General features: G+C 38.3%; 1 protein-coding gene across 1 annotated transcript in view; it reads left to right on the top strand.

Moving 5' to 3' along the window:
• The window catches only part of ddb1 (damage-specific DNA binding protein 1), a 99,807-nt gene that overhangs the window by 7,084 nt on the left and 79,910 nt on the right, over window positions 1-12,813 (top strand). Inside the window, exons 4-7 of the mRNA XM_041785374.1 lie at window positions 1,929-2,150; window positions 3,792-3,906; window positions 4,504-4,601; window positions 11,641-11,799. Coding sequence (XP_041641308.1) covers window positions 1,929-2,150; window positions 3,792-3,906; window positions 4,504-4,601; window positions 11,641-11,799 — 594 coding nt within the window. The remainder of the gene's footprint in view (window positions 1-1,928; window positions 2,151-3,791; window positions 3,907-4,503; window positions 4,602-11,640; window positions 11,800-12,813) is intronic.

Below are 12,813 nucleotides of genomic sequence, written 5' to 3'. Positions count from 1 at the left end.
AAATATGACGAATGTACTGATAATACATAATTTTGAGATTTAAAAAAGTCAAATGATAAGTTTAAAACTCAAGAAAATAATTTTAAAAAGTGAGATAAAAGGCCAAAACATAAAATTAAAATGGAAAATTGTGTTTTAAGTAAAGTTCATGAGTTGGAAAGTCAAAATGTAAGATAAAATTCAGAATCATGAGTTAAGAGTCAAAATATAATTTTGAAATTTTGAGTCTAAAGGGTTAAAATATGGGCTTACGCAGCCAAAGTTAGGGGTTGAAATGGTCAAAATATGAGGGAATAAATAAAATAATGAGTTCAAAAGGTCAAAATATGACTTAGAATTTAAAACTGTGAATCTGAAACATCAAAACATTATATGAAAAGTAAAAATTGTGAATTAAAAAGGTCAAAATATTGAATAAAAGTCAAAATCATAAATTGGAGTCATAATTTAGAGAAACAAAAATTAAAACACAATTTTTCTGTTCCAATATTCTGGTATTTTATCTTTTGATTTTCACACTTTATCATATTTTGATGACTAACAAAGATATGTTAAATCATCAAGGTTAAGTTTACATTTTTATATTGGAGAAAATCTGCAGACCTCATACCGGAGGGCCAATTATAATAGAAATATGCTATGATCCCAGGGCCGGATATACTGTACCACGGGCCAGATTTGGCCCCCGGGCCTTGAGTTTGACACCACTGCTCTAAATATTAGAATATCTCCGAATAGTAATGAATTATACCAAAAATAGAACATGGCATTTGGTCTTTTAGAATTTAGGGAAAAGGCAAAGGTGACAAATTCTTTAGTCACTTTTTTAACCCTCTGAGCTCAGCGTTGTTGTATACAAGGAGAGACACTTGTGATTCAAAGTTAAATTACTTTTGAACTACAAATCGTAGCCGCTTACATGTTTTTTCCTCTGAAAGCTTTCTGCTGTGTTGTTCTAATAACGCTATCCACTCCTTCATAGCTCTTACAGAACGTTTTCTAGTGAGTCTGAAACTTTTGTTGAAGTTGCCATAGGGATGGCACGCCGACTAAAACATGACGGAGGAAAAACTCAAGTAGCTATTGGTTTCGTTTGACTGGCTTGCACACACAGACGTGGCAGGGGCAAGCAGTCATTTATTGATTTGCAACACCTGAAACAAGTTTTACCACACCCCCTAGACAATGGTCAGTGTAAGAGCACATTCAAGAGCAACAGTGTTCAACAACTTTGCTGATTTTTTTTGAGGTCTTCAAAGATTAAATTCACACCAGTAACTCTGATATTGGACAATTTTTTTTAACCATCTTATAAAACATTTTTTGATCGTTTCTGCAGCTATTTGCATAGTTGCCGCTATATTGTCTGTTTGTATCCTAGAATGCAATGTCCCCAATGTGACTGAGCTGTGACAACTAATGGCGGGCTGTTCCGTCATCATGTCATGCTTTGCCGAAGAGCGCACGTGCACAGACTTCGATACAGAAGCAGAAAGCCTGAATGACTCATAATAGAGAGAAAGAAGCACAAAGAGGCTGTGCTGCAGAGAGGAACTGCTTTGAATGACCCAAATTCCCTAAAGTGCAAGGTCTTTTTTTGTAATAATGTGAATATTTTGAAGACTTTTTGCTCACAGAATGATTATTTTTCAGTTCATTGGTCCTAAAGAGATGGAAGAACAAAAAAAAAACAACCTCTGTCATTTTTAGTCATCCTGATTATTCCCATAACTTTTTAAAAATTGAAATGCCATTGCTGCAGCACCCATTCTTTTATAGGATTTTTGATGAGCTTGACTGCGCATCACAAGGTTGACATTTTACAAGCTTTTAAAGACAAAAATTCTAGACGAACCACAGTGGTTCAAAAATATTGTAGAGCTCAGAGGGTGAAACAGCAGTTGAAGAACTAATGCTCTTTTTTTCAGGATCGTATTGGGCGTCCATCAGAGACTGGTATTATTGGCATCGTTGACCCAGAATGCCGTATGATCGGCCTACGGCTGTATGACGGGTTGTTCAAGGTGATCCCACTGGACCGTGACAATCGAGAACTGAAAGCCTTCAACATCAGACTGGAGGAGCTGCAAGTCATCGATGTTCACTTCCTTTATGGCTGCCAGGCCCCGACCGTCTGCTTCATTTATCAGGTACTGAAGGAGGAGTCAGGGTTTCTTCATCGGGGTTTGTGTTTATTAGGGGATGAAAAATATTCAGAAAGTTCTTTTGCATCAATTCTGTTGCATTAATCATATATCAGTGCATTCAGTTGAAGTTAATACAGGCTTATGCAAATATTGACCGATAATGACCTTTTTAAGCTAATAACTATATGTTGATAATATTGTGCATCACTAAATGTAAAGAATCAGACAAAGCACATAATGATCGTTAAATGCAGTTATTTTAAAACTGTTCAATCAAAGACTGACAGTGTAGTCAAAGATTTTCAACGAAAGATATATAGATGAGGATGAAATTATAATACAGGTATTTCCCAAGTGCTGTTAAACGGGGCAGTATATTTTTGGAACAGCTTTTCCAAGCATCCTAGTTTTAATTTGGATACTATATTTATTTATTTTTTTAACTTTGCACACAGGAACAAAGTAATTTCCCAAAAACCAAAGTCTACCAGGGTCTAAATGATTAGCCACTATTAGACCTGACCCTTTTGTTGAACCATAACACTGACCACTGTTGTTCAGTGATGGTCTTTAACTTAGTTATGCTCAAAGCTGGTAAAATCAAGTTAAACTGAACGTTATTGTCACTTTTACACACAGTCTAAAAACTTCAGTAAGGGTTTGAGCTTTGCAAAAAAAGAGGATTCACTTTAGACGGGAGAAAAAGAATTGTTGATGCTCTCAAAGCACAAGAAGGATCTACAAAGTTATCACAGTGTTTTTAAGTGTCACGAACTGGAGTGAGAAGATCATCAAGAAAATCAAAGAGAGCCACACAGTCCAGAACAAGCCTGGCAGAGGTAGGAAGAGAAAGATTTCAAAGTCTATTGAAAGAAAATTAGTGGGAAATGTGTCTAAAGACCCAAGAACAACTGCAAAGATGCTAGTGAAGGACTTAGCCAAGTTAGGAATTGTAGTCTCAAAGAAGACTGTCATTAGAGTCATGCACAGGAATGGACCAAGAAAAATTCCACTTTTGCAGAAGATACACCTTAAAGCCAGACTTAAGTCTGCTAAAGACAGCCTGGAGAAAGATTCTGATACTTTGGTCTAATGAGACCAAACTAGAGCTCTTTAGCCGTAGAGACGTTGGTGATGTTTAGAGGAAGAAGGGAGAGGTGTATAACCCAAAGAGCAATGCCCCGACTGTGGAACACAGCAGTGGGAGTATGATGCTGTGGGGATGCTTCAGTGAGTCTGGAACTGGGAATCTGGCAAAGGTGGAAGGAATCTTGAAGAAAGAATGATATGTGAAGATTTAGAAAGAAAACTTGAGGCAGCCAGCAGCTAAACCAGGTCTGGGTTGCTGCTTCGTCTTCCAACACAACAGTGACCCAAAACAGATGGCTCCTGCTGAAGAACTACCTCCAGAAGCCAGAGTGAACCTTATTGACTGGCCTGAACAAGGCTCTGACTCGAATCCCATTGGAAATCTGTTGGGTGAACTGAAGACCGTTTTCTGGTGCTTGGGGGGGATTGTGGACAGGCCAGGGGCACATATTTTTGCTAGAAAAGCATGAAAAAGTGTATTTTGCATATTATGTGACCTTTAATGATGTATTGTCAATATTTTAGGCATTTTAAAACATCTGTTATTTATCATAGGATCCCCAGGGCCGCCACGTGAAGACCTATGAGGTTTCTCTGAGGGAGAAGGAGTTCAACAAGGGTCCCTGGAAACAGGAGAACGTGGAGGCAGAGGCGTCCATGGTCATCCCAGGTAAGGAGATTTTGATCTCTGTTTGTAAACTAGCTAGTGAGGTAATCTGCAGAAAAAAAGCACTTTAAATGTTTGTGTTTTTGCTATCTTTACAATTTTTTATTTGTTAGAATAACAGGGTTTTTACTGGCTCAAACTGAGGCAGAGGTGGTTACCAGTCATGTGACCTTTCTAGGGGGGTTTGGGGGTTTACTCCCCTGGGAAAAAATGTGTACATTTTAAAGTTACCTCTGTTGAATTAGGTCAGTCACTTTAAAGGAGGTGAATATTTTTGCTATTACTTGTTTTACATTACATGTTTTTATTTCATTGACATTGCTTTTTAGAAATCTGTTTTCACTGTGAAATGTTTTTTTTGTTTTGTATTTTTCATGTGAAAAAGCTGATTTATATTGACTATGTATGTATGGTTTTAATTGTTTTACTGTAAAGTGAAGTCTGTTTTGATTCACTAATGAGTTAAACTGTGGATAGAGAAAGGGCTTTTAGATTTTTTTTTTTACAGTTGACTTAATATACATCTGTTCTCTATTTCAACCCCTCTGTGTCTCATTACAGAAATTCAGCACTCTCTTTTCCTCTGTGCTTGTATTTCAGTGCCAGAGCCATTTGGTGGTGCTATAATCATAGGACAAGAGTCCATCACCTACCACAATGGAGACAAATACTTAGCCATTGCACCACCTACTATCAAGGTAAAATATTTATTACTCCTTTTCATTCCCTGCAGCCCTGGATATTTCATCATTCTGCAGGCCTAAAGAAGATTTGTACCTCTTAGTTGCAGAATAAGCCAGCTATCACATCAGCAGTAACCATATTTTTTTGATGATAATTCAATGACTGTGTTATTAATTAACTATTTACTTCTAGAGTAAGTAGTATAAATTAGTGCTGTTGTTTGTTTAAAAAAATATCAAGTTAATCACATCCCATTTCATTAGTTTAAGTAATTTTTAGATTTTTAAACATTCTTATTATCAAATGTATATTTTCATTATTTTAACTTCATATACAGAACTTTGAAAGTGCTTTTTACTAAAAAATGTAATAAAATTTTATTATTACTATTATCTTTAAATTAACATTTAAAATACTACCATTTACTTGCATTTTTGTTTGAGATAAATTAGTACAAGTATGGTATTTAAATGAGGAAATATTAAACAAACTAGAGTTTTTAAACTTATTTGTGGTTTGCAAATCAGAGTATCTTAATTAACTGAGCAATAATATTTATGAACTGCAGCCAAACACATCAGGTAGAAAATGGCTTGTGCTGTAAAGTGAATGATCAGGTGTGCTGTTACCCCGAGGTAGCTGAGGTTACTGACTGATGATTTTTATATGAAATTAAGCTGATATCAAAGGGTAGAAGAAGCTCAACCAGATTTGTTAAGTTAAAAGGAAGTTTTACAGGAAATTAAGTCCCAGATGCATAACTCTTTGATCAGATGTAGTTAAATGAAAATGGTGTTTGTAAAACTGCCTTCAAACCCAGCCTTATGTGAATATATTCATATTTAACTTTTTTTTTTAGGACACCCTGAGGTACACACGTTGGAGTTGATTTGTTATGAACCTTGTGATTGATGTTAAAATAGCATTAAATGGCAAGTTCACACAGGCCGTGATGATGACTTTAGCTCCCCATACACCCTCGCCTTCAGTGTTATCTTAACAAGATTAAGTTGCAGTCTGCACCGCTCTGCTCTTATTTAACAAAGCTCAGAGCCCAGAGGAGCTCCTCAGCAGCATCCTGCTTCTATAATTAGAGAATGTTCTCCTCATGTCCCGCTGCTTGTGGTGCCATGGCCTCATATGCTTTGGAAAGAACATTTCCATTAGTTCAGATGCTGTAGCTCCTAATTTAGAGCTTTGCTGAGTCATGATAAAATCTTGTTTGGAGTTCTTGGCTGAGTTTCCAGACTGTTATGGGGTTAATAGATTTGTTCCTTTTTGTCAAAGGTTCATTTAACAGGTGCTTCCTTATTAACTTGTCCTTTTCGGAATATTAAATCAAACTTTCATGCAGTTCAAACTTTTAATGTGCACAGTTCATTCAGAAAGTTTTCAGACACCCTTCACTTTCCAGTTTTCTGATGTTGCAGCCTGGTGCCACAGTTGTGGAAATAAAACATTTTAGTCTTATTTATTTGTGTAATGACATTGTAAGGTTAAAGGGCAGATTGCAAATTGATTAGAAATAAAAAAAGAGCTCTCACTTTGACATAAATATTCAGACCCTTCACAAAAGCACTGTAAATGTAGCTCAGGTTCCTCCCATTTCTCTTGTTCTTTGCTGAGATGTTTCTACACCTTGATTGGAGTCCACCTGTAGTAAATTAAACTGATTGGACATGATTTGGAAAGGCATACACCTCTCTATGGAAGGCCTCACAGCTGACAATATCAGAGCAAAACCAAGCCATGAGGTCAAAGGAGCTGCAGAGCTCAAGAGACAGGACTGTTGATCTGGGGAAGGCTACCCAAACATTTCTGCTGCACTGAAGGTTCCCAAGAGCACAGTTGCCTCCATAATTCTGAAATAGAAGTTTTGCATGACTACGACTTTGCCATGAGCTGGTCACTTGGTTAAAGTGAACAATCAGGGGAGAAGGGCCTTAGTGAGAGAGGAGACCAAGAACCTGATGGTCACTCTGACTGAGCTCCAGAGATCCCGTGTGGGGAAGTTCCGGAAGGACAACCATCAGGTGGAGTTGCTCGACAAAAACCTTGCCTCAGTGCAGAACACTTCAAAGCCCGCTCTGCTCTCATTTAGAGTTTTTTTTTTTTTGCAAACTCCAAGCACACTTTCATGTGTTTTGCACGTCTCAGCAATGATCCAGAGAAATAGGAGGAACCTGAGCTAACTTTCAAGTGCTTTTGCAAAGGCTCTGAACACTTCTGTCAGTGTGATATTTCTTTTTTTTAATTAGTTTGCTTTCATTTGAATTATTTTTTCATATTGTCTTGGTAGGGCACTAAGTGTAGATTGATGAGAATGAAAATGTTTTTTTTTTTTTTGCTGTAGCATCAGGTTGTAACATTAGAAAATTGAAAAAGGAGTACTTTCTGAATGACCTATAGATTAACATTTTGTTATGCAACAGCTAACAAGGACAAATTCAGTCATCATACCCCTGAGAGAAGCACTTTAAAATTGTTATGGCCTTGAGACTTAGTTTATTTGTTCTCTTGTGTTAGTGAACCAGGATTTTCTTCCTTAAAGTTGTAATGCTTCAGTTATTATCATGGACTTTTATCTACTTTAGTCTGTAAAATTACCCAGTTTCTCTATTTTTTTTAACAATTATTTTTGGGCTTTTTTAATTTTTTATTTGATAGGACAGCCAAAGAAAAAGAAAATCTTGGGAGAGGTTGTTAGAAGACATGGATGAGTGGCAAACAAAACAGTGATACAGATAAATAAGACTTTATTTTTTGAAAATTAGACAATCTGATGCTGTGCAAAAACTAACAATGCATCAAAGTCAATGTTTTGGCTAACTGTTGACATATCCAAGCTGGATTTAGAAATAATGCCCCAGCCATCCATTTTGTTTAAGGAAGATAACGCATTCTTTTGCTTTTTTCATAAAAACAACATTGACTTTAGGTAGGGTTGTTCTGATTCCAATACCAGTATCAGAAATAAGTCTGATACTGCTTAAAATTCAGGTATCCGTATCGGCGAGTACACGAGTTTATGCACCGATCCGATACTGTTTGGTTTAGCTTTATATTTTGCTTCGTTTAGCCATGCTAATTGTTAGCACTGTAAACCAGAAACCAATTCTTCTTTGTTGCCAGAAAGCACTGCATGCATGAGCTACCGTTTTAGTGCAGTGAAGAAGAACCAAAGGACCCACTGCAGTAGCAAAGAACGGAGGCTGTGTGACAGTTTTCTCTGACGGCGTACTTACACTAGGCCATCCGTACCGTGCCTGGGCTCCTTTCAGCCTAAAGTCCGGTACGTTTGGCCAGTGTGAGTGCAATCATTGCGTGCTTCGGAGCGGCACGCTTCGCGGCCCCTGAACAGAAGGATTAGGTGGGCCTAGGCATGGATGCAAATGAAGGAGCACAAGCGTGGGAATGTGACGTGGCGTGAAGTAACAACAGAGGGACCTGTCCCAGAGCAGAGGTAGCAGCTGCACACTAAAGACAGCAGGAATTTTCAAGAGTCACAATTATGAGTATCGGATTGGGACTCGTAACGTTAGATATTAAAAAATCTCAGAGGCCAAAAATGCTGATTGGGACAATCCTAATAAATATACACACCAGCTTGGGGTGTCCAGGAGGTTTTTTTTTTTTTGCCATTTTACTGAAAGACTTCAATATCCTTAGATTTTACTAGAATCCTGATTTATAATTCGGGTATCCGAACAAATCACAAGCAACATGTCGGTGCTTTTGATCCTTGTTTTAGTTTCATCATTTTAATTTCTTTTTCCAACATTTGAACAAAACTTTGTTTTGGTCAGATCATAAAATGTTGTGCTTTAGTGCTCATAAGGAAACTGATCTGCTCCAAAAGTAGACTTTATTGTTGGTGTTTCAGTCAGAAGAAAAGTAACAGGATATTTATCTTACCAGAAATGTGATGGGACTATTAGTTTGGTTTTCAATGTGCAGTTTAGCAAGAAAATAAGCATCCCTGTGCACTGCATCCTTACATGCTCCATTACTTTTTGAGCGTTTTCTAGCAGCAACACAAAATCGTTAATGACCCTGTCATGAAAAACACAAGTGCAGCTTCAGATTATTGAGAACTGTTATAGTTTATAGTGGACTGCAGCTCATTTCTATGTCCTGCTGATCAGTTTGTTCTTTAAAAGCCCCGAACAGCCTGCAAGCTTACCGTTCTCGTGTCTGGCAAGCTGTCATGTCTCTGTTACAACACTGTTTTATCCAAAAGCACGGCCCAGAATTGCTGAGCAGATGTTTGAGGGAAGATGTAGTGGGACATCTGTTGCTCCTGTGTGACTAATGAAGCCTCATTCTAGATGAAGATGAAGTTTTCATTTTGGACATTTCTTCACGCCTAAAGTGAAATTAGTATTCATGTGAAACACTCAGCGCTCCTTTCTGCAGAGTCAAGAAAACACAGAAGCATATCCTCTGATTCATGCCAACACTTTTGGCAGCTAATTAATAAATTGTCACTCTCGAGCAAGAAGGGGAGAACTCGTGAGACACCAAATGCTCCGACTGCATGCAGATCCTCGGAACGTGTCGGAACACATGAGCCTTTTTTGGACTGGTGTAAAGTGGGCCAGCACACTGGTTTCACGTGTTCAATCTAACAAGCTAATTAGCTGCCATTCAGTGAAGAGGAATGCTGCAGGCTCGTGGTAAAGCAAAAGGAGATCCTTTGTTTGACGGAAGATGTGAGCAATATCACAGGCGGGCGGATTGTAGAATAAGTTTTGTAAAGGTTCAATCAAGTGAGAAATTGACTCAGGCTTTTACAGAAGACAATAACAATACCTTCTTTTGAAGGAAAGCTCAGTCACGCTACGTGATTTTGATGCAATTCCAATCATGACTGCTATTCTAGCCAGCTTAGTTTATTTATTGTGTGACAGGAGACTTTGGCTCCACTTTTAAGCGCTTCATATCTTGTTTCTTTGGTAAAAATGTCTTTGTATCACCTGGTCTGGTTAGGCTCGAGTCGTTTGAATCAACCTAAGGCTATTCAGGATCTAATGCAGTATGTAACTTTAATTATAGCTAGGGAGAGCTTTCTTTTTTTAATATTCTCTTTTTATTGAGATAAGTTTCATTACATGTATCACTCAAGCTTTGCCCACACTCCCATTTTCATCTCTTTTTTTAAGCTATAACCAGTTTTTTTTAAAACAAAAATACAAAACACAATTCAATAGCTGAAAACAAGAAATTAAATCCTAAGTCCTAAAACACTCTTCAATGTTCTTCCTCTGCTTAGTTCGTATAAGGACTAACTAGAGTTCTAGATCCTTGTCCAGTCCTGAGAGATGACAGTTTACATTTTAAGTGCAGTACAAAAAGGAATAAATACAAATAAAATAATAGTAGATAAAATACAAAGGAACAAAACTACACTAACATATAGTAATAATTTTAACACTGTACCTGTGAACCAAGGGGATCTTCAAGAGGTATGTTTTGTTTTCATCTATACTCAGTTAAAATCAGGTCTAATTGGCGCTATAAACTCAATCCAGTTTTTCAACACAACCTCAAACTTGTCCCGCTCCAGTATGAGAGAAAAGGTCATTTTCTCCATAATGTAGATATTATATATGACGCTATACCAGTCTTCCACCTTGGGTGCCTGGGCCCTTAGCTAGTTTCTTGTTATAGCCTTTTTGCTTTTGCATAATCCTCCACATGTATTTGTTTGCAATACCCTTTAATATGTGTGTATTTCTGTGGATTTTAGTAATTAAAAAAAAAGAAATGTTGTTGTTGATGTGCTCCACAATTCCCGCCCCCTTTGTCAGTTGTGTACAAACCCACCCCTGCAGGGGCCAGAGCAGTTGATACCGGTTTTATTCCAGTTTGGCTGCCAGCAGCAGGTGAATTGTTGAACATCTCTGTTGCTGTCGTAGCCGCTCTGTTTGAGAGCACAGAAGAAGAAATTTAGCACAACCTTCGGTTGTAGTGAAGAATAAGTGGGAGGCCTTGAGAGGTTTCATATGATGCATCTCACATCTGTTGCGCTGCTGTATTTGAGGCTTGTTTCTGAAGAATCACAATATCTATAAAAAAAAGGCTGATAAATGCATACTGACAAACAGGCACAGTTGTGAACCAATCACATAGAATACATGTCAACACCTCGTCCAACTCTTACAGTGAATGCTCTTGACCCATATCTGCTACCCTAGACTGTATGCGGGATTGTAGTGAGAGGCTGGCAGAAGAAATCTGAGTGAAAAACTCATCCGTCTGTGTTCACACATGCAGATCACTCCCAGAACTTCTGGAGTTTTTCACAAGTTTTGTGGAAGTGTGAAAGCAGCTTAAGTCAGCGCAGAGATACCAAAGAGATTTTTCAGGCAATTAAGAACCAGTGCGACTGTTACATAATTTGTCCTCCAGAGAGCACTGGCAAGTTAGTTTTAAATTTTTATAATATGCCCCTCTCATTACATGTTTTAATCATATAAAGTAAGGGTCCTCATCAACATGCCTACTTGAGAAACATGCTTTCCTTTTTATTAAGGGACCCTCCAATGTTTAATAAGAGTTTAACAAAACCTAAATGAGTTGTAAATCCTGTATTAGGCTGTAGTTGTTGCTATTGTAAAACTAGTCTTCAGCGTAATCCCTGTTTCCCTTGTTCCATTTGTAATTGACTTTGAGATTATGTGAGCCAATAAAAATAACAGCCTCTGGACAGCATGGAGTCCTTCTCTCCATGTTTGAATCTTTGTGTTCCTCCTGCTGTAGTGTGCAGGTTCCTGACAGGGTGGCAGACAGACTTGTTTAATCTGTGCTTTTCTTGTCAGGCAGAATTTGAAGAGTCTGAAGCTGTGAGAGTCAGGATTAAGCTGTACACTGGGGAATCTCCTCAAAGAGTGTTTCCATAATGAGAGCCAACAAAGCAAATATTACAAAGACAGGTCTTGGTGGCTTTAATTAGACATGCACATACATAATAAACTTATATATAGAAGACTTTTTTTCTCTGGTGGTGTAATTCAGGGGTTTTATTTTAATGATTGCTTTTCTGTCTTGCAGCAAAGCACCATCGTATGTCACAACCGGGTGGACCCCAATGGTTCCCGCTACCTGCTGGGCGACATGGAGGGACGTCTGTTTATGCTGCTGTTGGAGAAGGAGGAGCTAATGGACGGCACAGTGGCACTCAAAGACCTTCATGTGGAGCTGCTTGGAGAGGTCGACTATTTGTCTTCCTCTGTCTGTCGCTTTAACTCTTTCTATCGTCACTGTTAGTCAGCATGCCTATCCACTGGCTTCTGTTTCTCTCTACCTGGCTCGACCACCCGCTTTGCTCTGCTTTCCTCAGGCTGCGTTTCCCTGTCACTACCTCGTTTTGTAACTGTTTAATGGTTGATGGCCCTGACAGACACTAATGGATCAGTCTACGCTTGTACAGAAGATGGGAAGAAATGATCCTGCCTCTTTGTTGCATGCTTTACAGTGTGTCACTTACCCCTTTTAAGTTGATTTAGACAATCACAGCATGTCAATACTGCACTTGGAGCTAAACCTCATGGTAATGGCGCACAGCTTTTGGCTTGTGGCACCTTTCTAATGACTTGCCAAGTCTGGAAAGGTAAAATGCTTTCTTTCGAGCCTGTGGGGTGATGCCGGAGCTTGAAACAATCAAGCAGAGTCGGACTGCCGAGTGAGAGAGAGAGATTGCTTTTCAAAACGGTTTTAACTTTATTGTTGCAGTCTGCTCGGTCAAAAAGTAGCAGCAGCAGCTCCGCTTTTAAATGTGGGGCTGTAAAATCAGTCTTTACTTTCTATAAGTAATGATGTTGGAGTGAAACCGAGGTTCACTCTGATGAGGCTGAATCTGAAACGACTTTTGATAACAGAGTTTTAGATGAGCTTTAAAGGAACACCGCTTCAAAGTGAAATTACAGAAGAATAGAAAAGTAGTTTTATGACCTGATTTGTGTGAAGAGCGTGTTGGCCTGAGTGACCTGTCTGATAATGCTGGCTGGTAATGGCCCAATTTAAGTCCTAAAACGTATATGATTGCCATAATTAAGGTTTCTACCTATTATTTTAGTTTCTATGAAAGATTTTTTATATCAGAATAAGAAAAAGGTGTCTTAACCTTTCCTGTTCAAAGTGGTGTTTCATGACTGTCGATATTATTTGTCTGGTCATGAAAAAGAAATGAAAGTCATACTTAAGGCTGTTGGAGTTAATGCACTA

This window comes from Cheilinus undulatus, linkage group 1, assembly GCF_018320785.1.
Source record: "Cheilinus undulatus linkage group 1, ASM1832078v1, whole genome shotgun sequence".
Classification (NCBI taxonomy): domain Eukaryota; kingdom Metazoa; phylum Chordata; class Actinopteri; order Labriformes; family Labridae; genus Cheilinus; species Cheilinus undulatus.
This window is presented reverse-complemented; position numbering and strand designations above follow the sequence as displayed.